This window comes from Rhinatrema bivittatum, chromosome 7 (assembly GCF_901001135.1).
Source record: "Rhinatrema bivittatum chromosome 7, aRhiBiv1.1, whole genome shotgun sequence".
In the NCBI taxonomy this organism is placed as follows: domain Eukaryota; kingdom Metazoa; phylum Chordata; class Amphibia; order Gymnophiona; family Rhinatrematidae; genus Rhinatrema; species Rhinatrema bivittatum.
Window position 1 is genome coordinate 153,365,697 of NC_042621.1, and position 27,796 is coordinate 153,393,492.

General features: G+C 46.9%; 1 protein-coding gene across 1 annotated transcript in view; it reads left to right on the forward strand.

Annotated features, from left to right (window-relative positions):
• Positions 1 to 27,796, forward strand: part of PARG (poly(ADP-ribose) glycohydrolase) — a 511,630-nt gene that overhangs the window by 49,993 nt on the left and 433,841 nt on the right. The window contains exons 8-10 of the mRNA XM_029610698.1: positions 7,416 to 7,602; positions 8,379 to 8,501; positions 13,691 to 13,774. Of these exons, the coding sequence (XP_029466558.1) occupies positions 7,416 to 7,602; positions 8,379 to 8,501; positions 13,691 to 13,774 (394 nt within the window). The remainder of the gene's footprint in view (positions 1 to 7,415; positions 7,603 to 8,378; positions 8,502 to 13,690; positions 13,775 to 27,796) is intronic.

Sequence of the window (27,796 nt, forward strand, 5' to 3'; positions counted from 1 at the left end):
GTTTGTAAGTAATAAAGGAACTTTCAAACCACAGTCTTACACACTTTAGAAATAGTTTGGCTGCTCTTAGTACATTTGCATGCACAGAAACAGAAGGCTAACAAAAAAAAAATACAAGGTGATACTTTTTATTGGACTAACGTAGTGGTTATCAACCTTTTTTTGGCCTGATCACACCTGACAGATGGTTCTCACATGCGTGACACACTGAACATGTGACTGTCACGGGGCAAAATGTAAACATACATTTTGCATCCTCAGGAACCTCCTCGACCCCCAACAATGGGTGCAGAGCAGAACTGTACAATTCACAATACAAAAAAGTATTCTGGTTCTGATGACATCTCAGTAAAAGCAAAACAAACTCCTTTTACTGACAAGCACAATACCCCTCCTTATGAAAAGACAGTAATTTACCACTAGTGCATATCCTATTGGGAAAACACTACAAATAAGATTGATACAAATGCCTACATGCTAGTAAAATACCTCACCTCAGTCACACACACACAAAACTGACCTTCACCAAGTACAGAAAGACCACAAATTATAAATATGAAGACAGAAACTAGAATGGAAAACCAAAATGCCACTCTGCATGCAGTGCAAACCTGGAGAAATAGGAAGAGAAATATAGCACCTAACATAGTCCCAGGATCTGCAATATTGCACACAAACTAATCCGCCCAAAGTTACACCTGGATTATGGAACACTCTCAAACAGTAACAACCCAGTCTAAGAAATACAAATATTAAACCAGGCCCTAAACACTAATACACCTCCTATTAGGAAAACAGAACAAGCCAAGCTGCTATAAATCCCCACACAGAAATAATTGTAAAGCTGTACTAATAAATGTTAGAAAACAGCTGATGAACAGAATAACATCCAACAATTAAAAACTCAAAGTATTAAAAATTGTCCAAATATCAATAAACTATTTCAAATCAGACATATCACATAATACCCAATAATTAAAATGGCAGTCAATCAAGAAAAATAAACTTTAAAAGCCACCTTTACTTACCCTCTCCAGTAACTCTCCTACTCCTTTCCCTTGCAGGCCAATAGCACACACCAGAAGCAACAGTGCCTGCTGAAGCTCTGTCCTCACAATCCTCTTCCTTAGGGCCCACAACCAGTCACTCGCACACAGTCTCTGTCTCACACATAGTCCAGGCATATGGGAGTCAAGAGGCATGAATGGACTAGTGATTCTGATTAGAAGTCATTCTTTATTGCATATCTGAAATGGAAGTGGAACATATGCTAAAAAAATGTAAACCCCGCCCCACACAAAATTGACACAATTCCTACAACTGAACTGAAGAAATCAGCTAACATAGTCGCCCAAACACTGACTAAAATCATAAACCTATCCCTAGAAGAAGGAACAATGCCAGATATACTGAAAGGAGCAATAATAAAACCAATAATTAAGTAAAAAAACAGTGATCCCTTTATCCTAAACAACTACAGACCTGTATCAAATCTTCCTTTAACAGCTAAACTAATTGAAAAACGGTACAGAAACAACTAGTTGAACACCTGGATAACAATAACATACTGTATCCATCTCAACACGGTTTACGAAAACACTACAGCACTGACACTCTGCTCCTCTCTCTAACAGACAACATTCTAAGAGGCTTTGATAGTGGTAAACACTATATTCTACTAATGCTTGACCTATCGGCAGCCTTTGACACAGTAAACCATAAAATACTACAAAATAGACTGGAAGAAATCGGATTACAAGGCCTAACATTAAAATGGTTCAGTTCATACCTAAAAAACAGGTTTTTCCAAGTTCAGATCAACAACACATTATCAGAAAAAATTAATCTCAAAACAGGAGTTCCACAGGGATCAGCCTTATCTGCAACCCTTTTTAACATATACCGTATTTTCCGGCATATAAGACGAGTTTTTAACCCCTGAAAATCTTCTCAAAAGTCGGGGGCAAAAGGGGCTTGCCGAAGCAAGCCCCTTTTGCCCCAGCACCGGCCAATCGGGCAGCACGCCCTCACTCCTCGAGTCACTCCCTCCTGCTGTAAATGTTGGAATGCGTTGGAAGAGGGGTAGTCTTATACGGCGAGTATATCCCAAACTCTATATTTTAGCTATAAAAGTTGGGGGTCGCCTTATACGCCAAGTTGTCTTATACGCCGAAAAATACGGTACATGCTGCCATTATGCCACTTACTTGCAGGGCTAGGAATTATACACTACATTTACACCGACGATATTCAACTAATTCTACCCATAGAGGACACTCTAGAAAAAACATTAAACCTAGCCAACATGTACCTAAGCATTATAAAACAACTACTGACACAAATGGAACTTGTAATTAATATTGATAAAACAGAATTTCTACACTTAGAACGAAAACATTTTGAAATCAGTCAAAGCTCAATAACACTCAAAGACAACCAGAAAATTGAACTAGCGGGAAAAGTAAGAAACCTAGGAATAATAATGGTCCCTGAAATCAATCTGAAACAGCACATATCACTAAAAGTAAAGGAAGGTTATGCAAAACTCATGGTACTCAGAAAACTTAAAACCACTACTAACTCAAAATGACTTCCGAACAATACTACAGGCACTAATTTTCTTCAGCACAGATTACTGCAGTGCCCTTATGTTAGGACTACCTAATACAACATTAAGACCACTGCAAATACTTCAGAACACAGCAGCTAGAATACTAACCAGAAAAAGGAGGGACCATATAACTGAAACCCTAGCAGAGTTACATTGGCTACCAATTGAACACAGTATTAAATACAAAACCTTATGTATCATTCACAAACTAATTTATGATGAGAAATCAGACTGGTTGAACACAGGATTATGGGTACACATTCCACACAGGAACCTCCGATCAGCAAATAAAGCACTCCTAACCATTCCTTCAGTAAAAACAGCAAGACTGACCCAAGTGAGAGAAAGAGCCCTATCACTAGCAGGACCCATAATCTGGAACACAATGCCTCCAGAGATCAGACTACAAAGTGATCTCAAGACATTTAAGAAAAGTTTAAAAACATGGCTTTTTAAACAAGCATTTTATAAAGAGACAGGAGAATAGAGAGAAATTATTCAGGAAAAGACAGAAAGGCACTGTCACACAGTCATTAGGACTGTACAGTAGATTAGTCTATGAACTCTACACCACAATAAAGCATATCTGTAATACTATGTGTGATAAAACTACCGGTGTAAGTACCTTGGTACAATTGGTCATGAACTAATTCCCTAATGACTATGTCTAATGATATATTGTAACCGAACCTTTGACGGCACCTGTTAGAATGTACTATAGTACACTTTTACCTACATTAAATATGTGCCTACATGTAAACCGTTGCGATGGTATTTACCTTAGCAACAGTATAGAAAAGTTTTTAAATAAATAAATAACCAGACTCTCTTCCTCACATATACACCAGTCACCTCCCTGACCAGCATCTGTCTCTCACGCACTCCAGCACACCCCAGTCACCTTCATGAACAGTCTGTCTCTCTCTCTCTCATACACACACATGACACATCCCTAACCAGTCAGTCTCTCTTACAGAAATATATCACCTCCCTGAGCAGTCTCTAAATCACACACATGCGCTCTCACTTACATAAAAGTTCTCAATCACATACAAATGCTCTTGCTCCCATTCTACCACACACACACCTGCCACTCATGTACCCATTCTACCACATACATAAGCTCTCACTCATGTAACCAGGCACCCATTCTACCACACACACACGCACACACACACACACGCAAAGCTGCCACTCACCCACCCAGGCACCCAATCTACCACACACACACACACACGCAAAGCTGCCACTCACCCACCCAGGCACCCAATCTACCACACACACACACACGCAAAGCTGCCACTCACATACCCACAGAAGCAAGTTTCCTTTCTCACGTGGGGCCTCTTCTCATTGTTTGGCCCAATAAGCCTGGCCTCCAGTGGGGCCAGCACACAGTGTCATTCCACTTTTCAGGCCCCGCCGGCCTGGCCTCCGGTGGCAATATGCAGGGTCTCTCTGCTCTTCAGCTGCTGCCGGCCTAGCCTCCGGTGGCGGCATGCAGCGTTACTCTGCTATTAACTGCATCGGCCCATCGGGGGATGATCGATCCCCTGATGGGCCATTCCGCCCCTGAGGAGAAGGGAAGCACACCTGGGGCAAGGGCATGCCGGGTTTCGCCACACACCTGCCAATGCTCAGCGACACACCAGTTGAAAATCGCTGGACAAACATAGTACATTTCTTGACTAGCTTTCTTCTTAAGGTCAGAATTCAAATGAGCAAAAGATGACATTATCAGGGCATTTGTAGTAGTGTGGCTGTCACAAATTAATCATAAAAGGAATTCCAACAAGGGTGAAGGAGAAAGGGTGAGGAGGGTTTGATAGGTGATCAGAAGCTCCCCATGTTACTCCTTCTTAATACTGAGCTGCTTGCCATGCTTTTGCATTTAACAGCTCATTAATATTGCACTTGTGTTGGGTCTACTTTTTGTTTTGTGTTGCCAATATTGTACAATACCCCAGTTTCAAAGCGGGTTAAACACGGAATTCTGCATTTAATGTGTATTGCTACACTATCACCGCTGAGTAAATATGCCTCTTAGTGCCTTGTATATTTTCAAGAAGCATTTCAACCTTGTCAGGTTAAAATTCCCTTTTTAAGGTAGATCTGTTTTGTCTTGGATGAAGGAAGTCAAACTGCCTTGGTAGGAAGTCCACTGGTGAGAGAAGAGAAATTGAGTGTAAACAACTGCTATTGATTCTTGCTGGCTTAAGTGTATTGAGTGGGATGTATAGCTCTGTAGTCAGTTTGAAGCAGCAGTATTAGCTCCACACTGTAAAAATACACTTAGCGGTGACTAGGAGGTTAAGGAGGGCATAAAATAATCAAAAAAATGTGATTAAGTTCTGTGTTATATAACCCAGTAAAAGCATGGAGAAAAGGCCCCTCAACCTAGCGCAGAGCCTTAACGAGTGATTGGATGCACATTTTGGATGTGCTTGGCTAACTCCCAATGCAATAAGGTAATTAGTGCATTGAAAATTCTCGTCCAAATTTATGCTTAGCTAATAGCTTCATCTACATGGCATTTAAATATGATGAGCGTTATTAGCTATTCCCCCCCCCCCCCCGATACAGAAAATCGCCGCTCGGCTAATGCACTCTTGTTAATGAGGCAAATTTAACACCAACCCCGGAGCTGGCGTTAAGTCATACGGGTGAAGGGCCCATTAGCTGAGCAGCGATTTTCTTCTTCATCCTACTGGCTGCCTTCCTCTTTGGTTAAAAACTCAAGACCAGATTACCTCAGTACTGTGTGAAACTGCATTGGCTTCCTGCTGTAAAAATGTTTACATTTTGCAAGGCTGCACGGCTTCTCTTTGTCACTGCAGGGGATTTCACATGCCAGCTTTTCTTTTGCGGGGTGAGAAAATGGATACTTGTATCTTGGGTGCCCGATGCAGAGTGTTAGTGACTCACAATTGATCCTCAGCACATCCTTTTTAGCGCAGCAGCTCTGTAATACTGCATCGGGCGCTCAGGACAGGTGTTTGTGTGCGTGTTAGGAAAATGGGTGCTCAGTACGAGCACCCGTTTACCACGCGTCATATTGCATGGGGCCCCCATGCTGTGAGGTGGATAGATGGTAGGTCTACCAGACTGGTGACTTATTTATTTATTTGAACAGTTTTATATACCGACAACCGTTTGCACATCGTGTCGGTTTACATGTAACTTACTAACCACGGTTATATAGGCATTGCCTTCACAATGAACAGGTAACGATAAGATGCAATAACAAAGAAGCTAGATAAATTAGTGGGAGGGATTCAACTGGGAGTAACATGAGAAGGGAACTAGGGGGGAGAGAAAACAATAACAAAACAGGATAAGGTTATATACAGAGTTCCACGATGAGTTCGTAGCTAATGCTGGTTCTTGTTTAGGGGAAGGAAGAGGGGAGAAGGGGCTAGTAAGGGTAAATGTTGGAAGAAGGTCAAGTGAGGGTAAATATTGGAGGAAGGTCAAGGAAGGGGAGGGTCAGTAGGCGAAGGTGAAGGAGGGTAGGCTTGAACTATGATGGCTTTTTAGAGGAGTAGCTGAAAGGATCAAAGGGCTGCCTGCATCCTGACAGAAATTCTCACCTATAGGAATGCATTTTTTTAAATGGACCCATTAAAAATGTTTATACCTACACTTCCCTTAGTACATTCCAGTTTTGCGGCATATTGTAGATACATCTGTTTTAGAACATAGATGATGTATTCCTTGAAAGTTCAGTTCTTGCATGAGCCACACTATGGTACATGCTTTTAACAAATAGCATGTTAGCTAGTGAAATAGTCTTCCTTCATAGCATCGTTTATGGGCCAGTGTTGCCTATTCGTACCATCTTGGAAAATGTGAGTAATATCAATGTCTTTGAGTGAAATGGTCAAAGTAAGCTTGTATCTTTTTGGATTTTGAGTTTTATAATCTCAAGCCATTTGGTTCATAGCTACTTCAATTTTTGTGTTTGTTTTTTTATTTTTATTTTTATTAGAGCCATAATCATTCGGTCAAAACACATTTTACCTCTCATTTATCCTCTTCTCCCCTTGGTGAAAATTTGGCACTGTTTTGGGGCTTGGCATGTACCTAAGGAACTTGTTGCCTACCCAGTAGTGTGCCAGTCTCCTGAGCCTGAACAGTGTGCTGCCACTTAATTTCTTGGTGCCAGGTGCTCAGAAGCTTGTCCTGTTTGTAGACACAATTTTTGATTGAAAAGCTAGTTTTAGTTCATGGGAAGTGGGTAGCAATTTATTTTAGCATACTGCACTAGTTGAGGAAGGGAAAGATAGGGTCATCTCACCATAGCCTGCTCTTGAATGGACCAGGGTAAACATCCCCTTTAAAGCATGCACTTTATTTGAGGATTGATACTGGTTTTCAAATTCCAAATAAACTCTGGAAAAGTACCTCCTCGCTAAAGCTGCTTGTGGCTTTGAGGAGGTGCTTGCTGCCTTTTGTTTTTAGACATAGTCAGCAAGTTGAGGATTAAAGAGAAGCCACAGTAACAAAAGCAATGTCAAGTTCTTCTGTTTAATTCTATTTAATCTCCCCTTCGTGCAAACCTTTGTGTATATGTAAAAATGTATTTTTATGTTTCCTTTGTTAACTAAGCTGTTTCATTGTATTCGACTAAGGAATTTTTTCCTGCTTTTTCTGTTTCACTGTAAACCGGCATGATTTGCATTTAATGCAAGAATGTCGGTATATAAAAGTTAAAAATAAAATAAATAAAAATAAATGAGAAGTATTGGTTAAGTTTTTAGCAACGCAAATAAATTGGCTTTCTGATAAATATTTGTTTTGACAGTAAAAAAGAACAATGTGAGTCTCCATGCCAGAAACCTGGGAGGACTGTTCTTAGATATATCCCGCCTCGTCTCCCGTTGGATAAAAAATGGTTTGGGACACCCATCGAGGAAATGAGGAGAATGCCCATGTGTGGGGCCGGCCTTCCACCTCTGAGACCATCATTCAATCACACAGTTGCCATTCGGGTGAGATAAGTAGGCAAAAGTTGGGTTGGAAATGTGCACATTGCTTATTTCACGAGCATCTGCTGGTGTCTCTGTAGCTGTCTGTATCTGTGTTGGTGAGTAGAGAGAAAAACATTAGATGACCAATTTTTAAAAAGTTAAGCCTGTCCATATCCCCAGCACTGAAAATGCTGTGATTTTGGTGAGCAGAGCTTAAGGATACTCTGCAAAAACTTCATCTGCAGCCTTCACATTTTCCTTTGTGTAACTCCTCCCCATCCTATCCCAGATGGCATGTGCAGGTGACTCAGGGCTTCTTGCCGGCCTTGAGAGAAGTCTCTTCTCTGCCATCCCTCGGCACTGCTCTGTGGCTGGCAAGGGTTGCCACAGTCATACCAGTTGTTTTCCCATCCTCTCTCAGTGCATTTTATTTTTTAAAACCTTACTGGACCCACAGGCCCCACTGGACTGCCTGAGCCACAAGGCCAGACCCTGGTGAAATATATTTAGTGTACTCTAGTATATGAGATTCCTTCAATGTTTGAAAACAAAATTAACTGTGGCTTCCTATGCCTTCTGTGTATCAGGTGTGATACTATTAAAATCCACAAAAGAAATATTTGTATAAAAAAACCCCACATTATTTGCAAGTTATTAAAAGCAAAGCTTTATTTGCTGAGTTTTAGCTGTACTTTCTGAATGCATCTTCAGTTGTCCCGTTACTTAATTACTCGTTTGATTTTAATAGAGCACCTTGCGGTGAATTACTGCTTGTGTTTTCTGTGTGTCTGTTACAGCGAGATATTCTGAGAGAAGGAGAAGTGCCTAAACCATACCCAAGTTATTATAACGATGCCTGGGACAGCAAACATGTGAAAATGCCCTGTTCAAAAGAAAACCTTTATCCTGTCGAAAATGAGGTAAGGCAGCTAGTGCCCATCTCCTCTTCCAGTTGAAAGCTTGATTAGAGGTCAACATTTTACACTGAGAGGTAGATCTTTAAAAAGTACGCCGGATTTTATAAGATACGCGCATCTTATAAAATCCGGGGTCGGCACGCGCAAGGCTGCCCGAGCCGCGCAGCCTGCCTCCGTTCCCTCCAAGGCCGCTCCGAAATCGGAGCGGCCTCGGAGGGAACCTTCCTTCCATGTCCCCCCACCTTCCCCTACCTAACCCACCCCCCGGCCCTACCTAAATCCCCCCCTACCTTTGTTGGGCAAGTTACGCCTGCTTGAAGCAGGCGTAACTTGTGTGCGCTGCCTCACATCCCCCGGCACAGGCCGCAGTGCCGGGGGACTCGGGACCGCCCTCCCGCCCCTTTTATGAAGCCCTGGGACTTACGCGCCTCCCGGGGCTTTGCGCGTGCCCTGCGCGCGTAAGGCTTTTAAAATCTAGCCCTGAGTCTGTTGCACTTGTTTCATATGCAAACTTTCTGTGTCTCAATTTTTTCCTATTACCTAGTGCACTTTTTATTTTGGTTGTACGCACAAGAATGTTTTTCTTACATGCACAAAGCCATCATATTGTTCTTTGACATCTATTTAATGGCAAATGAAAGTTGCTAAGTAGCAGAAATGGTTGCTGTTGTGTTCTGTAGCTAAGAATTGAGAAATAGGCTTGCCTCTAGCAAGTTGATTTTTCACTGCTAGCTAGAATCGCTGAGGCAGGACCAGATGGTGAAACTGACAAATACTAGGTCAGTAAAACAAGCAATGAAAAATAAGATGTAGCGTCTTTTTTTCGTTTGATTTGACAAGCACAACATATTCAAATATCAATAATGTGTTTCTAGGTAAGAATTTTGTAAATGTTGTCCAAAGGTGACCAGCAAGGGGCATAATCTTAACTCTCTTGGAAAAGTGATTCCAGAGGCGGGATCAAGTGGTATATTTTTACTTCTCTTGTGTTATGATTTGAGGGAATTGTGGGTCTTTTACTGGGACTTGGTCCCTTGCCAGCCCTACAATAATTGCACAGTATGAATTGCCTTACTCACTTCTAGAGATGACTACATAACAAAGCAGAAGTAAGTGTTACACTTGTATACAAAATTCAAATGGTCATTTTGAATTATGCCCAGTTGTAAGGGAGTGTTCATTTATTTCTGGGCTTACCCAAGCAGGGAGAGGGCAATGAAATACCTAACAAGTGGGCTTTTCCAGCTTTTATAGTAAAGTCTGTTCAGATGCAAAGCACAGTAGGCATGCATTGCAGTGTGTTACCTTTTATAAAGCATTCTTTTTCCATATAGTTTGTTACTTTATCAAGATAGTGTTTGCCTTTGGTTTGTTTGTGTCTGAACCCTATTTATCAGGCCAGCACATACATTTATTTATTTATTTATTTATTTAGAGTTTTTTATATACCGATGAACGTTGGGAACATCTCATCGGTTCACATTAAACGACAAAATCAGCAACAAGTGCTTTACAGTGAAACAAAGAACATATGGCTAAAAAGACGGGGTAACATTGAACGATTTACAGGTTTATGAATCATAAAACATAACAATTTACAAGAATAACCTTATTTACAAGACTATCACTGTATACACGGGTGTCGTGATGGATGTTGGGGAACGGGTGACATGGATGGGAGTAGACTTCATGGGAGGGATGAGAGCTGATCGGAGTATGCTTGTTTGAAAAGGTGTGTTTTCAGGTCCTGTTTGAACTGTTTTGGACATGATTCTTGACGTAGTGAGGAGGGGAGTTTGTTCCAAAGGGTGGGAGCAGCTAGTGACAGAGCCCGAGCTGTGGTGGAGCTGAGCTTAAAGTCTTTGGGTGATGGGGTCTGCAGTGTCGCTCTGTGTTGCTGTCTGGTGGGTCTATTTGTGTTGTGGAATGTAAGACGTTCTTCTAGCCAGTGCATATTTTGGTTATTGAGGGCTTTGTGGACTAGGGTGAGAGATTTGTAAGCTATTCTTGCAGTGACTGGGAGCCAATGTAGGTGATGCAGTACAGGGGTGATATGGTCACGTTTATGGGTGTTAGTTAGGAACCGGGCAGCATTGTCTTGTGAGCTTGTTTCTGATAACCAAGTTCAATAGTTGGCCACTGCATTCTCTATTTTCCATAGCCCAGGCATATGGGAGTCAAGAGGTATGAATGGACTAGTGATTCTGATTAGAAGTCATTCTTTATTGCATAGATTACCAGAAGTAGCTCCTCCAAATTCTATTGAATGCAGATACAGTTAATCCCCTCATGGAGTAGTAAGTGGCAGGATACTAGTTACTCACAGGCCGATACAGTAAAGTTCGTGGGAGAGCGGGCGAGCGTACAGGCCAGTGTCCTGTGCGCGCGATTCAGTAAACCAAAATATTTAAATTAGGGCCCGCGGTAAAAAGAGGCGCTAGGGACACTAGGGCGTCCCTAGCTCCTCTTTTTGGACAGGAGCGGCAGCTGTCAGCGGGTTTGACAGCCGACGCTCAATTTTGCCGTCGTCGGTTCTCGAGCCCGCTGACAGCCACAGGTTCGGAAACCAGATGCCGGCAAAATTGAGCGTCCGGTTTTCAACCCGCGAGCCGTGGGCTGCTTTAAAATTTTTTTTAAAATGTTTTTTACTTTTTTTTAACTTTTGGGACCACCGACTTAATATCACCATGATATTAGGTCGGAGGGTGCACAGAAAAGCACCCTCCGACCTAATTTCTTAAAGTAAAATGTGCGGCTTGGCTGCACATTTTACTTTCTGTATCGTGCAGGAATGACTAATAGGGCCATCAACATGCATTTGCATGTTGCGGGCACTATTAGTCTCGGGGGGGTTGGACGCGTGTTTTCGACTCGCTATTACCCCTTACTGAATAAGGGGTAAAGCTAGCGCGTCAAATGCGCGTCCAAATGCTGGTTAACAGTGCGGCCTGTGAGAAAGATAGACTAATGTGAATGGGGCCAAGTGGCTTTCTCTGAAGACGGGCAGCTCTGGAGGTCTCACACAAGGACATGTGACCATGCTCTCTGCTGAATGGATTCTTCCAAAGCTTTCTGTGAAGGGTAACATAGAACATAGTAATGACGGCAGAAAAAGACCAAAATGGTCCATCTAGTCTGTCCTGCAAGCTTCGCAAGATAGTAACTGCAGGTTACACCCATGTTTCTCTTAAGGGTAGTAACTGCCACTCCGCGCCGGTTTAGCTTTTTTATTTATTCCCATCCTCTAGCCTTTTAGGGATCCACAGTGTTTATCCCATGCCCCTTTGAAATCCTTCATAGTTTTAGTAGCCTATTGCTGTCCATCTGCAGTAGTTCTGTCTTTCTGTGGTTCCCCTCAGTTCATTTTTGTCCACTGGAGCCATTGGACATGTTTGTTCTTATGTAGGTCCCACAAGGCTTGAGATGCTGATTCCCCCCCACCCCCTTCAGTTTCTTTTTCTTAAACCCCCTAGATTGGTCTAGTTTGTTTTTGGAGATTTTTTTGACACTTTTTTTGAAGTTTATTTTTCTTTATGAGCTGGGCCAGGTTAACAGATTGAAATTTTTCTCTTCATCTTTGTGAGGAGGGAAAATTTACTTTGATTTATCCTCATTGGTTTTCCTTACTATGTCCAGAGGCAGTTTAGCGATGTCCAGTTCTGTCCCCAGGGTAAACAGATGAACATTGCAGAATTTACTACAAGTGTCTGGGACAAGGCCATGACGCCTCTGGCAGTGACATCCAAATGAAAGCATGGTGCAGAGCTAAAGCTCCAAGCTGGCATCAAAGGCTTAATCCAAGGACCAGGTAGTTGCATCAACCACTGTTTTCCAGGCCTCACTGAAGAGGCCGTCCCCTCTCCAGCTCCTTGGTCAGGACAAAGAATTATGAGAAGTCTTACTTCCCTTGATTGAGCTTAAATTAGGGTTCTGAGATCTTGATTATGGTGTCAAAAAAAAGTACTGAACCTCATGTGGAGGCTTCGAAGAATTGATGCATCTCTTTGCATGGCTGAAAGAGCCAGGAGCTGCAGGAGGTTTTGCACTTACCCTAAGCAGCTGCATCCGGAGGTAAATTCTGCCTCCCAGGCTCGGGCAATGCCACATCAGTGCCCAGAGGTCCAGTCCGGGGGCTTCAACAGTATCTCCCGAGTGCTGTGGCAGATGTCTGCTTCCTTATGAGGCCAGTCCCTATTTTGTCATAATTCTACTTCGAGGTAGAATCGCCAAAATGTTCACTTGAGGCACCGGGTATTTTGAGGTCCTGGTGTTGCTTGATCTTTCTATTGTTGCCTCCTTTTCAATTCCAAATGTGTCAGCACCGATTAAAGATTTGGCATCCCAAGCTTGTCTCTGACCTGACTGCAGAAAGTCAAATGGATTTGGAGTAGGAAACCACTCCTACTCTGTCCCAAGCCCAGAGAGTTATTTTATAGGGCTTGGAGGTCGTCTGTTCCCAAACATCTTTTCAGCCAGAGTGTACTAAGTCTGAGTCCTGGGGCCCTGGAACCCTGTCAGTTATTCTGCTTGGGGGTTTAGTTTATATTTTTGTGTTGTCATCCCTGTTGTGGGTAGGAAGGCAGAGGATCCCAGGAATAATATCCCTGCCTATTGATGGTGGTTCACTTTTTTGTTGAAGACTGCCCTTAGCTAGATAGGTATGTATGAAGGTGAAGTACAGTCATAATATCAAATGATAAATAAAATTGCATCTTAATAAGCACACCCAAACAAAAAATAAAGTCTCTCCGTACAAAAGCTAGGGAATGTTGTATGTATGAGTGTGAGACTCTGTTTTTTCTTTAGAGAAGGGAAAGTTGCGTATTTGCATCAGGTGGTGTTGGAAGACACAAGCCCTCTCTTCTTCCCCATCAAAGCTGTAAAATGTTTTAAATGGAGCTGAGTTGGGGGGGGGGGGGGGGAGGTGTGCATAGGAGCATGCAGCTATCATGCATTGGCAGTGAAAGATTTGTTCCTTTTCCAAAATGTTTCGGCAGCATCCATCCATTCTTTGCCATGTGTGGGACTGCACTGCTGTTTTCAAACATCTTTCAGGTACAGCAAAGTTTCTGACTTGCCTCCACTGTAGATTGTTGCTTGGCATATCTGCTTTTGTTTGCTGTCTGATACAAAGCTTTGCTAAGTGAGAGCCGATAGTTTTGTTTGACGTATATATTTTTTTTCCTTAACAGAATGGGGAGAAGACTGCTAGAAGCCGGTGGGATCTCATCCGGAATGCACTGCAGCAGGAATTCCTCAGTGCTGTGGACCTGAAGGTAGGGACCACAGTGCGATTTGTTAAAGCTTTTGGTGTGATTTAGGCTTCACTCTGTAGGGGAAAACCTCTGATTTCTGTTTGAATATATCATTGGTATTTAATATCAGTTTTCCAGAGGAATTTTTATTTTGCCGTTGTGTTGCATTTCTTAAAATGACACTTGCATGTAGTCCAGACCTGTAGATGCAAGCGGGTTTTTGCATGGAGAGGAGTAGTGAAAGTAATTTGATAGAATTGCTTTTTGATCTGGGTCTCCCAGCCTCGGAGAGAGAAAATGATTTGCTTATGATCATGGCACGCCACACCAGCGGCAGAGGGAAGACTTAGTCATTCCACCAGGATTTCTTCACTGTTCTAATCATTAGGCCATGTCCCCTCCCAAACTTTACTGTCTCTCCAAAATACGTTGACGTTCCTCTTTCTGCACATGTAGCATCTGGAAGGCGTTTTATAAGGTCTTGCTTTGTTACAAAGTACTTCTAAAATCGGTCAGTGATAGATTTTTGAAAATTCTGACACTTGCCAGTTGCATGCTCCCCGGAGTCTGGGCTTCTGGCAGCCCATGCTTTTTTTTTCTGTTGTCCCTTGGGTCAGAGCTAGAGGGATGTGGGAAGAAGACGCCAGGCCTGGCTCAGTGTTTTTATTCGCACTGCCTTTGTAATAGTTAAAAGGTAACCACTCATTATTTCTTCCTTTCTTTCACCTATGCATCCAAAAATCGTGGTCCTGTTCAAAATAAAACTACTATGAAACTGTATGCCCGCCCCCTAAAAATGATCCCATTACTGCCCAGCTTGTAACAGCATTTTAATTGTAGGATAAAAGGAACAAAATTCAGGTGGGTGTGTATGTTGTGTGTGTGGGGGGGGTGTTCTAGCAATATGATAGCCAAGGCTAATGCAAGAATATTAACTGCCCTAGGCGAACCTTCTGCCTTACGTCCGTCCGCGACCTCGTTCACTCACAGGCCTCCTCTCTTAGACACACTTAAGTTTCTTGTTTCATTCACACACGCACCCTTACACATGCTCCCTCTCACTCACACCCAAACACAGAGGTGCTGCTCGTGGCCTGCCAAGACTCTGCTTCTCTTGGCTGCGAGCAGGATGGGCGCTGCCTGCAGCCTGCTGAGTGTCTGCATTTCTTGGTTGCTAGCAGAATGGGCGCTGCTCACACCCCACCCAGTCTCTGCTACTTGCGGCCTGCTGAGTTTCTACTCCTCTCGGCTGTGAGTGGGATGGGCTCTTCTCACGGCCCCACATGACTGCTCTTTGCTGCACCTTAGGTGACGACCTAGTTTGCCTATTGGGTCGCACTGGCCCTCATAATAACATTCGAGAATGTTTAACCCTTCTTGTGTTTTGGCTGCTGTTGCCTACTGTACACACACAAGTGAAAGGTGATTTACTGCCACAGAGGTCTTCAGTTAAGATTAAGCAGAATCTCCTCGACAAGCTCTCACTGTGAGCCTTTTGTGCAGACGTATTCTCCCAGGACAAGCAGGATGGTAGTCATCACAGATGGGTGACATCATCAGATGGAGCCCATCTCTGAATACTTTTGTCAAAGTTTCTAGAAACATTGACTGGCACATTGAGCATGCCCAGCATGCCACCAACCCCGTAGCCACATGGGGTCCCCCTTTAGTCTCCTTTTTTTTTTTCCCCGAGGTGCTGTTGCCTCGCGGTTGGTGGAGCTCTTTAATTTTTCCCTCTCGAAAGAATTTCGACAATTTTCTTTGATTTTTTTTTTTTTCCCTGCCTCGGGATCCCTCATCGTGAATCATTTCCTCCGGTGTTCGGTAGGTACTTTTTCACATTGTTGCGGTCGGTTCCCGAGCTTTTACCTCCCGGTGACCGTCCCCATCCACGCGCTGTCCCCTTTTTTAAATGGCAACCAGTTTTAGGAAGTGCCTTGAGTGTCTGCAGACTATGTCCATCACGGACCCACACAAAATCTGCGAACTGTCTCAGGCCTTCCCACGATATCTGTCTGTATCCCAGCTGTGCTCAGATGACCCCCAAAGGCGGGCGCACCTGCCTGGACAAGATGGAGCACTTGTTTGGTTCCAAACAATCTGCTCCATCCACTCCAGTACCGGGTATGTCGAGTCATGGGGATCAATCTGACTTGGGACCTTCGCCTTCGGTGCCCCGCCGCGATTATCAAGGGGCGGGAGATCACCCCTCACCAGCATCGGGACATTCGATGGCTTTTGGATTGACTTCCTTGGCGCCGGAGAAGGACCAGGCGGAGTACCAACACCAGCACAGACGGAGCATCGACACCAGCACAGATGGAGCGGCATCATACTCTGCCAAACCCCCTCTGAAGAGGCCCCGAGGGGAGAAGGCGCTGTCCTCCCTCAAACCCGGGAGCCCAGGGCATTCCCCCACCAATATCTGTGCCGGGCACCGAGCCTCTGTGGACCCCCGTAGATGCTCTGACACCCAGCTTGCTTCCTACTCCGGGGTCGGTCTTGTCCGCACCCGCATTCAGAGAGGAGTTGGACCGTGTGGTTCAGCAGGCACTGCTAAAAGCCCTTCAGGGTCTCTAGCAGCCACCGAAGCCGGCCCCCATACCGGCATCGGAACCTGTGCCCTCCATATTGGCGCCTCTACTGGAAAGGCTGGACATGCTGCTTGGTGCCTTACCAACACAGCCCATACCATCGGGGCCCCCCAGTGCCCTGTCCACCGATGCCTCCTCTGTCTTGATCCCGATTCCGGGCTCCTCGGAGGAGGAAGATGCGGCTCTGTGCCCATCTCCATGGGCGGTGTCGCCAGTGCTGGATCCCATCCCTGGGCCGTTGGGCCTCCCGGTGCCCATCGCAGGTCCTGGTGCCCTCAATACTGGCGCAGCCGCTGTCTGTTCACCTCACCGACCATTGGTGCCTGCACCCCGTAATCTGGGTTTTGGCCTCCCTCCTCGACCCAGATAGTTCATTGGTGAGGAAGAGGCCCTTTACGACCCATGAGGAGATGCCTCCTCTGAGCATTCCTCAGAGACCTCCGAGGACCTTCTGTTGGAGCCTTCTCCGCCAGATGAGAGACTGCGCTCACCTCTTGAGGACTTATCCTTCGGGAGTTTTATGCGGCCGATGGCAGAGACCATTCCCTTCCAGCTTTTAACTGAAGAGGTTGCCTGCCACAAGATGTTGGAGGTTCTCCAATTCGTGGACATCCCTAAAGAGGTGATGGCAGTCCCTGTACATAAGGTGCTCCTGGACCTCCTTTACTGGCGCTGGGAACATCCGGGTTCTGTGGCTCCGGTCAACAGAAAGATGGATGCCACCTATCTAGTGCAACAGGCCCTGGGCTTCCAGAAGAGCCAGTTGCCTAACCAGTCAATGGTAGTAGAAACAGCCCAGAAAAAGGTCATGAGAACCCGCCCTCACTCCTCCACCCCTCCAGGAAAGGTCCATAGAGCCTTAGATGCTCTAGGCCGGAAAATTTTCCAAGGAGTCGTGCTCATCGTCCGAATAGCGGCATACCAGTTGTACATGAACCAGTACAACCTGGAACCTCTGGAAACAAGTCCAAGTGTTTGCCGGGGGCCTGGAATCCATCCTCCAAAAAGGATGTGAAGCAGGGAAGCATGAAGTGAGGGCAGCCTATGACATCTTTGAGACTGCAACAAGGGTCTCAGCGGTGGGCATAAGTGCCCGACGCTGGGCCTGGCTGAAAGCCTCCGACCTTCGTTTGGAGGTCCAAGATATACTGGCTGACCTTCCCTGCACAGGAGAGAACCTGTTTGGGGACAAAATCCGGAATGCAGTGGCCCAGCTGAAGGATCACCATGAAACCCTGCGCCAGCAGTCTACTATCACCTCCGACCCCTCCTCTGCGATCTGCAGGGCACCACGTAGAGATGCCAGAAAGCAATTTTACAGGCAATGGAGATATTACCCTCCAGCCTAACATGCTCGTCCGGCTCGGACTACTGAAAAGTGCTACCCTCGCCAACAACGGGTACCTCAGGCTCAGCCAACCCCTCAGCCTAGCCCTGCTGCTGGCTTTTGACTGGCTCAGAGAGAGAGCAGCAGCCTATCCTCAGTGCCCGCACCTTCCAACCCACCAGTGGGGGGCTGACTCTACCTATTCGCAAAAAGCTGGAGCCCCATCACCACCGACCAATGGGTATTATCCATTGTAGCACGGGGTTACTGCCTGAACCTGCTCATTGTTCCCCCAGACTCCCTGTCCTCTCCGGAGTGGAGACTCGTGGAACATGCAACGATCCTCAAGTTAGAACTCTCGGCTCTGCTACGGTCCAAAGCCATGGAACCGGTCCCCCTGCCCAGAGTGGCCGGGGGTTCTACTCCGGGTATTTTCTCATACCAAAGAGAACAGGCGGCCTCCATCCCATCCTCGACCTCCGGGCCTTAAAAAAAAAAAGTTCCTCTGGAGAGAGTGGTTCAAAATGGTATCCTGCTTCTGCATCAAGGGGACTTACTCCCGCTTCTGCATCAAGGGGACTGGCTCTGCTTTCTCAATCTGCAGGATGCCTACACACACATCGCCATCTTTCTGCCTCACCGGAAATATCTGCGCTTCTTCGCAGGCCAGTGGCATTTGTAGAGGGAACACATTTGCGCCGGAAAGGGGTGCATGTGTTCTCATATTTGGATGACTGGTTCATCGGGAGTTCTTCGAGGGAAGGAGCTCTTCAGTCCCTGAACTTGACGGTAGGTCTCCTCCAGTCGCTGGGGTTCCTCATCAATTTCCCTAAATCCTAGCTGACTCGTCCCAGCAACTCAGTTTCATCGGGGTGGATCTGGACACCATGGTGGCCAAGGTGTTTCTTCCCAGTGAATGCATAGCCACCCTGGCGGGCTTAGCCAGGTCCATCCACCACCGGCAGACTGCCTCAGCCCGCCTGCTCCTGAAGTTGCTGGGTCACATGGCATCGTCTGTACACGTCACCCCAATGGCCCACCTGGCCATGACAGTTACGCAGTGGACTTTGCAGTCTGTGGCACCAAGCCTCTCAAGAACTCTCTGCAGTGGTCTGAATACCGAACCACTTTAGCTCTCCCTCGTCTGGTGGGCACAGGAATCCAACCTAAACAAGGGACTTCCTTTTCAACACCCAGCTGCTCAGGTGATCCTGACCGTGGATTCCTCCAACCTAGGCTGGGGGGCCCATGCAATGGCCTCCACACACAAAGGGTGCGGTTGAAGTCTGAGGCTAGATGGCAGATAAACTTCCTGGAACTTCTAGCGATGAGGTATGCACTCTACGCATTCCATGTCTGCCTGTCCAAAAGGGTCTAATTGATCCAGACGGACAACCAAGTGGCCATGTGATATGTGAACAAACAGGGGGGCACAGGCTCTTATCTCCTCTGCCAAGAGGTAGCACAGATCTGGGCCTGGGCCCTATCACGTTCCATACTCCTATCATGCTTTTCAATATGTATATAAATGATCTGGAAAGGAATACGAGTGAGGTTATCAAATTTGTGGATGATACAAAATTATTCAGAGTAGTTAAATCACAAGCGGATTGTGATACATTACAGAGGACCTTGCAAGACTGGAAGATTGGGCATCCAAATGGCAGATGAAATTTAATGTGGTGTTGCATGTAGGGAAAAATAACCCTTGCTGTAGTTACACGATGTTGGGTTCCATATTAGGAGCTACCACCCAGGAAAAAGATCTAGGCATCATAGTGGATAATACTTTGAAATCGTTGACTCAGTGTGCTGCAGCAGTCAAAAAAGCAAACAATGTTAGGAATTATTAGGAAGGGAATGGTTAATAAAATAGAAAATGTGTCTTTATAATCTCGCAAGTAATCTTAGACTTGTCCGGGATTGGCTCATAAGGCAATCTAATTATATCAATCTGTTAGCGGAACAAACTGTAGTGGCCCCTGTTGATTTGGGGTATGTCCTGCAGGGGGGTCATGGTGGGTTCGCCTACCCCCCCCCCTGTGGAGGCTTTCTTTACACCCTTACGGGTAACATGGCGGGTCACTATGAAATTACTGAAGCTTCCTCCTGTCTGTGCTTATTTGTTGCCCCTTCGGGGGAACCCCAATTTCACCCCAGGCTCTACGTCAGCTAGTTTTCAAGTCTGGATGGATCGGGGTGTTACCCACCTGGGTCACATGTTTGATGGGGAGGGTCGGTTATTATCTCTATCAATGTTAACCCAGCAATATGGATTGCCCGCAACCCAGGTATTTTCCTACCTACAGGTACGACATTATATTCAATCCCTTCCCCCAATTAGCGTGGAGCCGAATCTTTTTGGTTCCATAGAAACCTTTTTTGCTTTGACTGCGTCCAAGTCCCCCACTCTATCTCAATTCTATAAAAAACTGACGGGGAAACGACCGAATGACATAGCCACGGTTTTAGAAGCCCGGTGGCATAGGGAGGGCCGGACGGAGGTTAAAGCGTCTATGATACGCAGCTGCTTTCGTCATTTATCCACTGTCTTCTCCAATACTTATTACAGGGAAATGCAGTTTAAATTCCTTTGGAGGGCGTATATCCCACCTACTAGGGCGGTATACTACCAACTTGTTTCAACGGGCATCTGTGGGAAATGCCAGGCACTCGAGGGCAATCTGCTCCACATGTTTTGGGCTTGTTCTCAGGTGAGGAGGTTTTGGCTACGAGTGCTGCATTATCTTTCAAATCTATTAGATGTTGTTCTTCCCTGTTCTTTCTGTATGATATTGTTTGGCCAGATTCCATTGACTCTCATTCGAGGACAGGGGCCATGATTGATGCTGCGGAAGGGTTTTGCGGTGGGGAAAAAGGTTATCCTATGTAACTGGAGGTCTGCCGCTCCACCATCCTATTGGCACTGGAGGAACCTGTTTCATCAGCTGATGATGATGGACAAGCAGTGGGGGACTACATCCTTTCAACGTGAACGTCGTTTTCTATCGATCTGGGACTCTTATATTCAATCGTTACCTCACAGACTTCGCAGCCACATTTTGAATGCTTAAGACATCAGTATTCTTGGTGCACTGAAAATGTTTATGGGGTTACCTGGACTGTTGACAGGGAATGTGGGGCTGGCACAGGGGGACAAGGGGGGGGAGGGTTAAAATGATGGCAGTTCGATACATGTCATTGTATTGTATATGTTGAAAACCAATAAAAACCGTTTTGCAAAAAAAAAAAATAGAAAATGTCATCATGCCTCTGTATCACTCCATGGTGAGACCGCACCTTGAATAAAGTGTACAATTCTGGTCGCCACATCTCAAAAAAGATATAGTTGCGATGGAGAAGGTACAGAGAAGGGCAACCAAAATGATAAAGGGGATGGAACAGCTCCCCTATGAGGAAAGGCTGAAGAGGTTAGGGCTGTTCAGCTTGGAGAAGAGATGGTTGAGGGGGGATATGATAGAGATCTTTAAGGTCATGAGTAGATGTGAATCGGTTATTTACACTTTCGGATAATAGAAAGACTAGGGGGCATTCCATGAAGTTAGCAAGTAGCACATTTAAGACTAATCGGAGAAATTTTGTTTTCACTCCACGCACAATTAAGCTCTGGAATTTGTTGCCAGAAGATATGGTTAGTGCAGTTAATGTAGCTGGGTTCAAAAAAGGTTTGGATAAGTTCTTGGAGGAGAAGTCCATTAACTGCTATTAATCAAGTTGACTAAGGGAATAGCCACTGCTATTAATTGCATCAGTAGCATGGGATCTTCTTGGTGTTTGGGTACTTGCCAGGCTCTTGTGGCCCTGTTTGGCCTCTGTTGGAAACAGGGTACTGGACATGATGGACCCTTGGTCTGACCCAGCATGGCAATTTCTTATGTTCTTATGTCCTACGTGCGATCTACCTGGCAGGGATGGAGACTGTGGTGGCGCCTCAGTCAGACATTCCACCTCCATGAGTGGTTCCTCAATCCCTCGGTGGCAGACAAGATCTTCCGCTGGTGCGGTCAGCTGGACGTGGATCTCTTCGCGTCCTTGCAGAAGCACAAGGTGGACTGCTTCTCCCTGCGCAGGGAGGGAAAGGGACCAGCCATGAGCGCCTTTGCCCACTCCTGGAGTGCGGGTCTCCTGTATGCAAACCCTCCGATTCCGCTCATAGGCAAAACTCTTGTGAAGCTACAACAGGACCAAGGCTCCATGATCCTCATAGCCCTGCATTGGCCGCGACAGGTCTGGTTTCCAATCCTCTGCGACCTGGGCACCTCACCCTACCTCATCACACAGGATCAGGGCAGGCTACACCACCCGAACCTTCGGTCGTTGGCCTTCACGGCATGGATGGTGAAAGGCTAGTGCTGCAGTCCCTCGACTTTTCGGACAATGGTCGACAGCACAGTGACTTTGGCCAGTCTGTCCTCCACAACCTATTCCCAGTGTGAGAAGCCAACGCTCCCTACCTAGGGCCCAGTATGAGGTTCAGTCTGCCCTGTTGATGCCAACAGCCCCCCTGTTGTTGTGTCGGTTGCACGTTGTTGGGTGCCTGTTAGCCCAGTGTTTTCTGGGAGCAGTCTGCAGCTTGGTATTCACCCATCTGTGAGGACTACCATCCTGCTTGTCCTGGGAGAAAGCAGAGTTGCTTACCTGTAATAGGTGTTCTCCCAGGACAGCAGGATGTTAGTCCTCAGGAAACCCACCCGCCACCCCGTGGAGTTAGGTTCGTCTGTGTTTTGTTGTTTTTATTTTTTCGCTTGTATTTTTTCTGCTTTGACACGAGACTGAAGAGGGACCCCTGGTGGCTACGGGGTTGATGTTACCCATCTGTGAGGACTAATATCCTGCTGTCCTGGGAGAACAGGTAAGCAAATCTGCTTTCTGGCCACGTCCTATTTTAAAAATGAAATGTGCTGGGCAAACTTTTAAACAGGGCCACATTACTAATGGCTTTTGTCTGCTCCGGAGGGGGGGAGGGATAGTAGTATTATCCCCTTACTGCTCCTTGAGCACGGGGGGGGGGGGAGACGGACATCTAGTTAAAGGGAGAAAGAAGAAATACTCAATATACAAAATATGAATATGTGAGTGAATGGGGCATGTATGGATAACTGGGATGGGAATAAATTGTGTGTGTGCTCTAGGGTATGTATATGTAAGTGAGTGGTGGCATGTGTGAGTGGATGGGGATGTCTCAGCGAGTGAGTGGGATGTGTATATGCAATTGAATAGATGGCTGGTGGGGAAGGGGTAGTGCATGAGTGACTGGGTGGAGTTCCTCTGGCACACTCCACCCAGCTAAAGTCTCCACCACCCAATCCCCTTTGTCTTCCCCTCTCTGGATGAAGTAAAGGCGCCACTACCAGTCTTTTATGACCTGTCTGCCTGATGTCCTCGTCAAAAGCCCAAAATGTCGCTCTTAATGTGCTGAACCTTGTGATGTTGGACCTTCGGTGATGACATTGGACAGGCAGGAAAGAATCAGCAGACCAGGAAAAAAGCACTGATGGGTCTGTTTTGGCCTGTGGACTGTAGTTAGCCCTCTTCTCAGTTAGGATGTCTCTTGCTAGAAGCTCGGTGATACCCTGCGTAATTCTTCAGGGAGCAGGGTAGCAGTCCAGGACAGTTCAGCTGTGGAAGGAATTTAAAGAAAACAAAACACAAGGCAAATGTGTCTTGGTCCACAGTACCCAGCACCTTAGCTACATGGGTGCTATGAAAGATGGATGTATTTTGAATCCTAATGAGCTCTTTTTAATACTGAGCGTTCCCCTCTTCTGGAGCCTTATTCTCCAGGTAAAAGCAAGCCTTTCATATATTCCTCTCAGATTAGTAGGGACTGCTTATGCTGTCGTCCTGTCTGCTGAGCAGGGAACTGTGTGCTGCTTGGTGCTGACAAGCCATACCTCTGATCTTTCTGTTCTTTTTATTTTTAATGCCTTCCCTTTTATTTTTTTTCTCCTTTTTATCTACAATTTGTGACTAATTATCATCTTGCTTGAAGAGATTTCTTTTTACTTATATTGATGGTGGTTATCCAGGACAGAACAATTAACCCTGAAATTTATAATCAGGATGGGGAAAGTATTTGACATTTCTAGGTGCCAGTAGGGATTTTTAGGAGACAAGTGGAAACCCCCCATTCTTCCCCCCCCCCCCAACTCCCTGGTTCCTTTCTTCCAGATTTCACATGCCACCTCTCCCTGCAGTAGACATAGTATTGGTAGGCTGGCAGTGTAAGGAAAGAGTGAGAGCACGATTACAGTTTCCATGGCTGCTCTTCCTGCACTGGCCATTACCTTTATAAATGAAAATCTTGCACTGTAGGCACTGGGCACAAGCTGACTGCATCCCTGTGCTGCTGGCCTGGTGACTCTGAGCCTGATGTTGCGCGAGTCTGTTAGATTCAGGGTTTCTTCTCGATGGTCAGTGAGAGACTCCATCAGCTGCAGATGTATCTTCCTCTCATGGGTCGAGTAAGTGCTGGCACAGTACTGTACTGCACACTTCAAGCTTTGACTATGGTAGCATTGACTTTTTAGATGCTAGGGCCATTTCCAGTTCTGCTGATAATGCAGATGTTTTTGAGTTAAAGGTTTTTCAGCAAGTAACATTCTTCTAACATATTAACATACTTTCTCCTAGGGCAAGCAGGATGGTAGTTCTCACACATTGGGTGACATCATCAGATGGAGCCTGGCATGGAAAACTTTTGTCAAAGTTTCTAGAACTTTGACTGGCACACTTATCATGCTCAGCATGCTACTATCTGCGCAGCCAAGCAGGGTCCCCCTTTAGGCTTTCTTTTCGTGGTGCTGTTGCCTTGTGGTGGTGGAGTTCTGCTCTGTTCTGAGAGTTCTCTCGTTTTTTCTCGTGTTTTCGAATGCTGTTGCGCCGGGGTTCCCCCCTAGTCCTTAGGGTGGCGCGGTAAGTTTTTACCTTCCTTGCAGTCTGTTTCGGGGGTTTTTTGGCATCTGTCCACCCTGCACCGATCGTTCGCCAGCTCAAGGCATGGCCTCCTCCAGGTTTCGTCGATGCCCCCAGTGCCTGCAGACTGTCTCTCTGACTGATCCACTTGAAGTTTGTATTCTTTCCCTGAGGGCATCGCATGATGTCCAGGGTTGCCGGTTTTGCGATCAGTTGACCCCTAAAGGCCGTTGGGCGCACTCAGATAAAATGGAGAGAATTTTTGGCCCCAGAAAGTCGGGGCCCTGCATGCCGGCGTCAGGCATGTCGACACCACGGGGTCGAGGAGAGCTCACGGACACAGAACCATTGGTGTCCACCCCCTCTCTGGCTTCCCCTCTGGAGATGGGCCCCAGAGATCGACCATTGTCAGTGTCTTCGCGTTCCAGGATGTCTGATTCCTCACCCTCCTCGACACTGGAGAAAGACCAGGCCAAGCACTGGGGAGATCGAGGAAAAACAGTCACTGGTTGCCATCCTTGCATGGCTCCGGATCCGGGAAGGAACCAGCATTGGCTGTGTTGCCCTCGAAGTGGCCCGCAGAAACCAGGCCTCGCCCTCAGTCGAGCCCAGGAGTCCAAGGTGCTCCCCACTGATGCCCATCGCTGTACCAGGCACCGATCCCCCCTCGTTTCGAGGGCAATCCGGTGGTGCATGCTTTTCCTCCACCTGCCCTAAATACAGCGAACTTCAAGGAGGAGCTCGATTATAGGGTTCAATTGGCGGTGCTCTGAGCCCTCAGGAGTATCGAAACGCAGGCCTCTCCGATGCCGGAGCCCATTCCCTCAATCCTAGTACCGCTGCTGGAGCGCCTTGATGTTTTGGTAGGTGTCCTCCCTACGCAGTTGGTGCCTCGGGGTTTTGCAGTCCACCAGCGGCCATCGTTACCTCCCCCCTATGGGGCAATACCTATCGCTGGTTCCTCCGAGGAGGTAGGCTTGGCGCTTTCAGGGTACCCAGGCTGCCGCTTCTGGCTCCGGTGCCGGATTCTTCGAGGGGCCTCTGTCATCGGTGCCCTAGATTCCTCCAGGGCACAGACCAAGGGCAGTCAGTGCAGGTCCTCCACTGACCTCTCCTGGGGATTTCGGTGAGGACGCCCTGTACAACCCATGGGGGGATGATACTTCTGAGTCCTCCTCCAAGATCTCCAAGGATGTCCTCTCAGATCTATCCCTCCCGGAGGAGCGGCACCGATCTCCTCCAGAGAACGTGACCTTTGCCGGTTTCATCCGCACCATGACTGAGTCAATTTCCTTCCAGCTTCTGGTGGAACAGGATGCTAGGCACCACATGCTGGAGGTCCTCCAGTTTGTGGACGTGCCGAAAGAGGTGGTAGCTGTTCCTGTGCATGAAATCTTCAAGGAGTTGCTTCTACGCATTTGGGAACATCCTGTATCCGTGTCGCCGGTAAACAGGAAGGCTGACATCATCTACCTCATTCAAACGTCCCTCTGGTTTGAGCAGCACCAGCTCCCCCCATCAGTCGGTGGTAGTGGAATCTGGTCTCAAAAAGGCTAAATGGTCCCAGACCCATGCTTTTGTGCCTCCAGGTTGGGAACATAGGGAATGGGATGCACTGGGTACGAAGGTGTTCCAAGGGGCAATGTTAATAGCCCGTATCGCCTCCTATCAGTTGTATATGGTCCAACATTCCTGGGACCTCTGGAAGAAGGTTCAGAAATTGGCGGAGCGCCTCCCCCAGCAGCAGCAGGATGCGCTCCTAGCACTGGCCCAGCAGGGTTTCGCGTGTGGTAAGCACAAGGTGCGTTCCACGTACGACATTTTCAAGATGTCAGCTCACGTGGCAACAGTGGGCAACAGAGCCAGCAGGATGGCCTGGCGCAGAGCATCAGACCTCCAGCTGGAGGTCCAAGAGAAGCTGGCGGACCTCCCTTGTAGAGGGGATAACCTTTTTGGGGATAAAGTCTGGGATGCTGTGGTTCAGCTAAAGGATCATCATGAAACCCTTCAGCATCTCTCGGCTAGTACCTCGGACTCTCCCTCCTCTGCCAGAAGGTCAGTGAGGCAAGGGGTGGCACATAGGTCCTTCTACCATCAAAGGAAATATTAGCCCCTGGTTTCCCATGGGCATTCTCAGCGGGTGTCCTCTAGAGGCCGCTCCAGGCATCCGCGAGCACCTAGACCCCAACCCGTGCCTCAGCCGAGCCCTGCTACAGGGTTTTGACTAACAGAGAGGGAGCACAAGTCCAGTCACCGTGCCCTCTGCATTGGACCCTTTAGTAGGAGGCCGTCCTCGCTTTTTTCTGGATTGCCGGCTAGCGATCACATCGGATCGGTGGGTCCTATCCATCGTTCACCAAGGGTATCTTTTAAACTTCTTGAGTGCCCCCGGGGATGCTCCCCCATGCCCCTCCTGGAGTCAGTCTCCCCATCAGGAAATACTGTAGTCCGAGCTCTCTGCCCTAATTCAGACCGGGGTGGTCGAGCCAGTTCCTCTGTGGCAGCAGGGAACGGGGTTTTACTCCTGCTATTTCCTGATCCCCCAAGAGGACCGGGAGACTCCGTCCCATCCTAGACCTGAGAGCTCTGAATCATTTTCTCAAACAAGAGAAGTTTAAGATGGTCTCCCTCGGCACTCTGATCCCCCTCTTGCAGATGGGGGGGGGGGGGGGGGGGGGGGGACTAGCTTTGCTTCTTCGATCTCAAAGATGTGTATGCGCACAATGAGATCTCCTGGGGTGCTGCTGTTTGGCCTCGCCTCGGTACCTTGTGTTCACCAAATGCCTAGCACTGGTGGCAGTGTACCTGCACCATCTGGGGGCACAGATGTTCCCCCGGCTTGGACGATTGGTTAATTAAGAGCAGTTCCCAAGTGGGGACGCTTCGGTCTCTACGCTTGACCATTCAGGTTTTGGAGTCTCTCGGGTTTGTCATGAACTATCTGAAGTTCCATCTGATTTGGTCACTGCGCCTGGGTTTTATTGGCACCTGCTGGATGTGGCAGAGGATAAGGCCTATCTTTCTCGCGACCGAGCGTTCATCCTGGAGGCCTTGGCGGGCTTGGTGTGCCGGGCGCAGTGGATCCTGCGGTCCCAGTGGTGGCAAGCCTCCCAGGACTTCCATGTACGGATATATGTCCCTCTGCCACTCCAGGTTTCCTTGTCCTGGTGGGAGGACCTAGCCAAT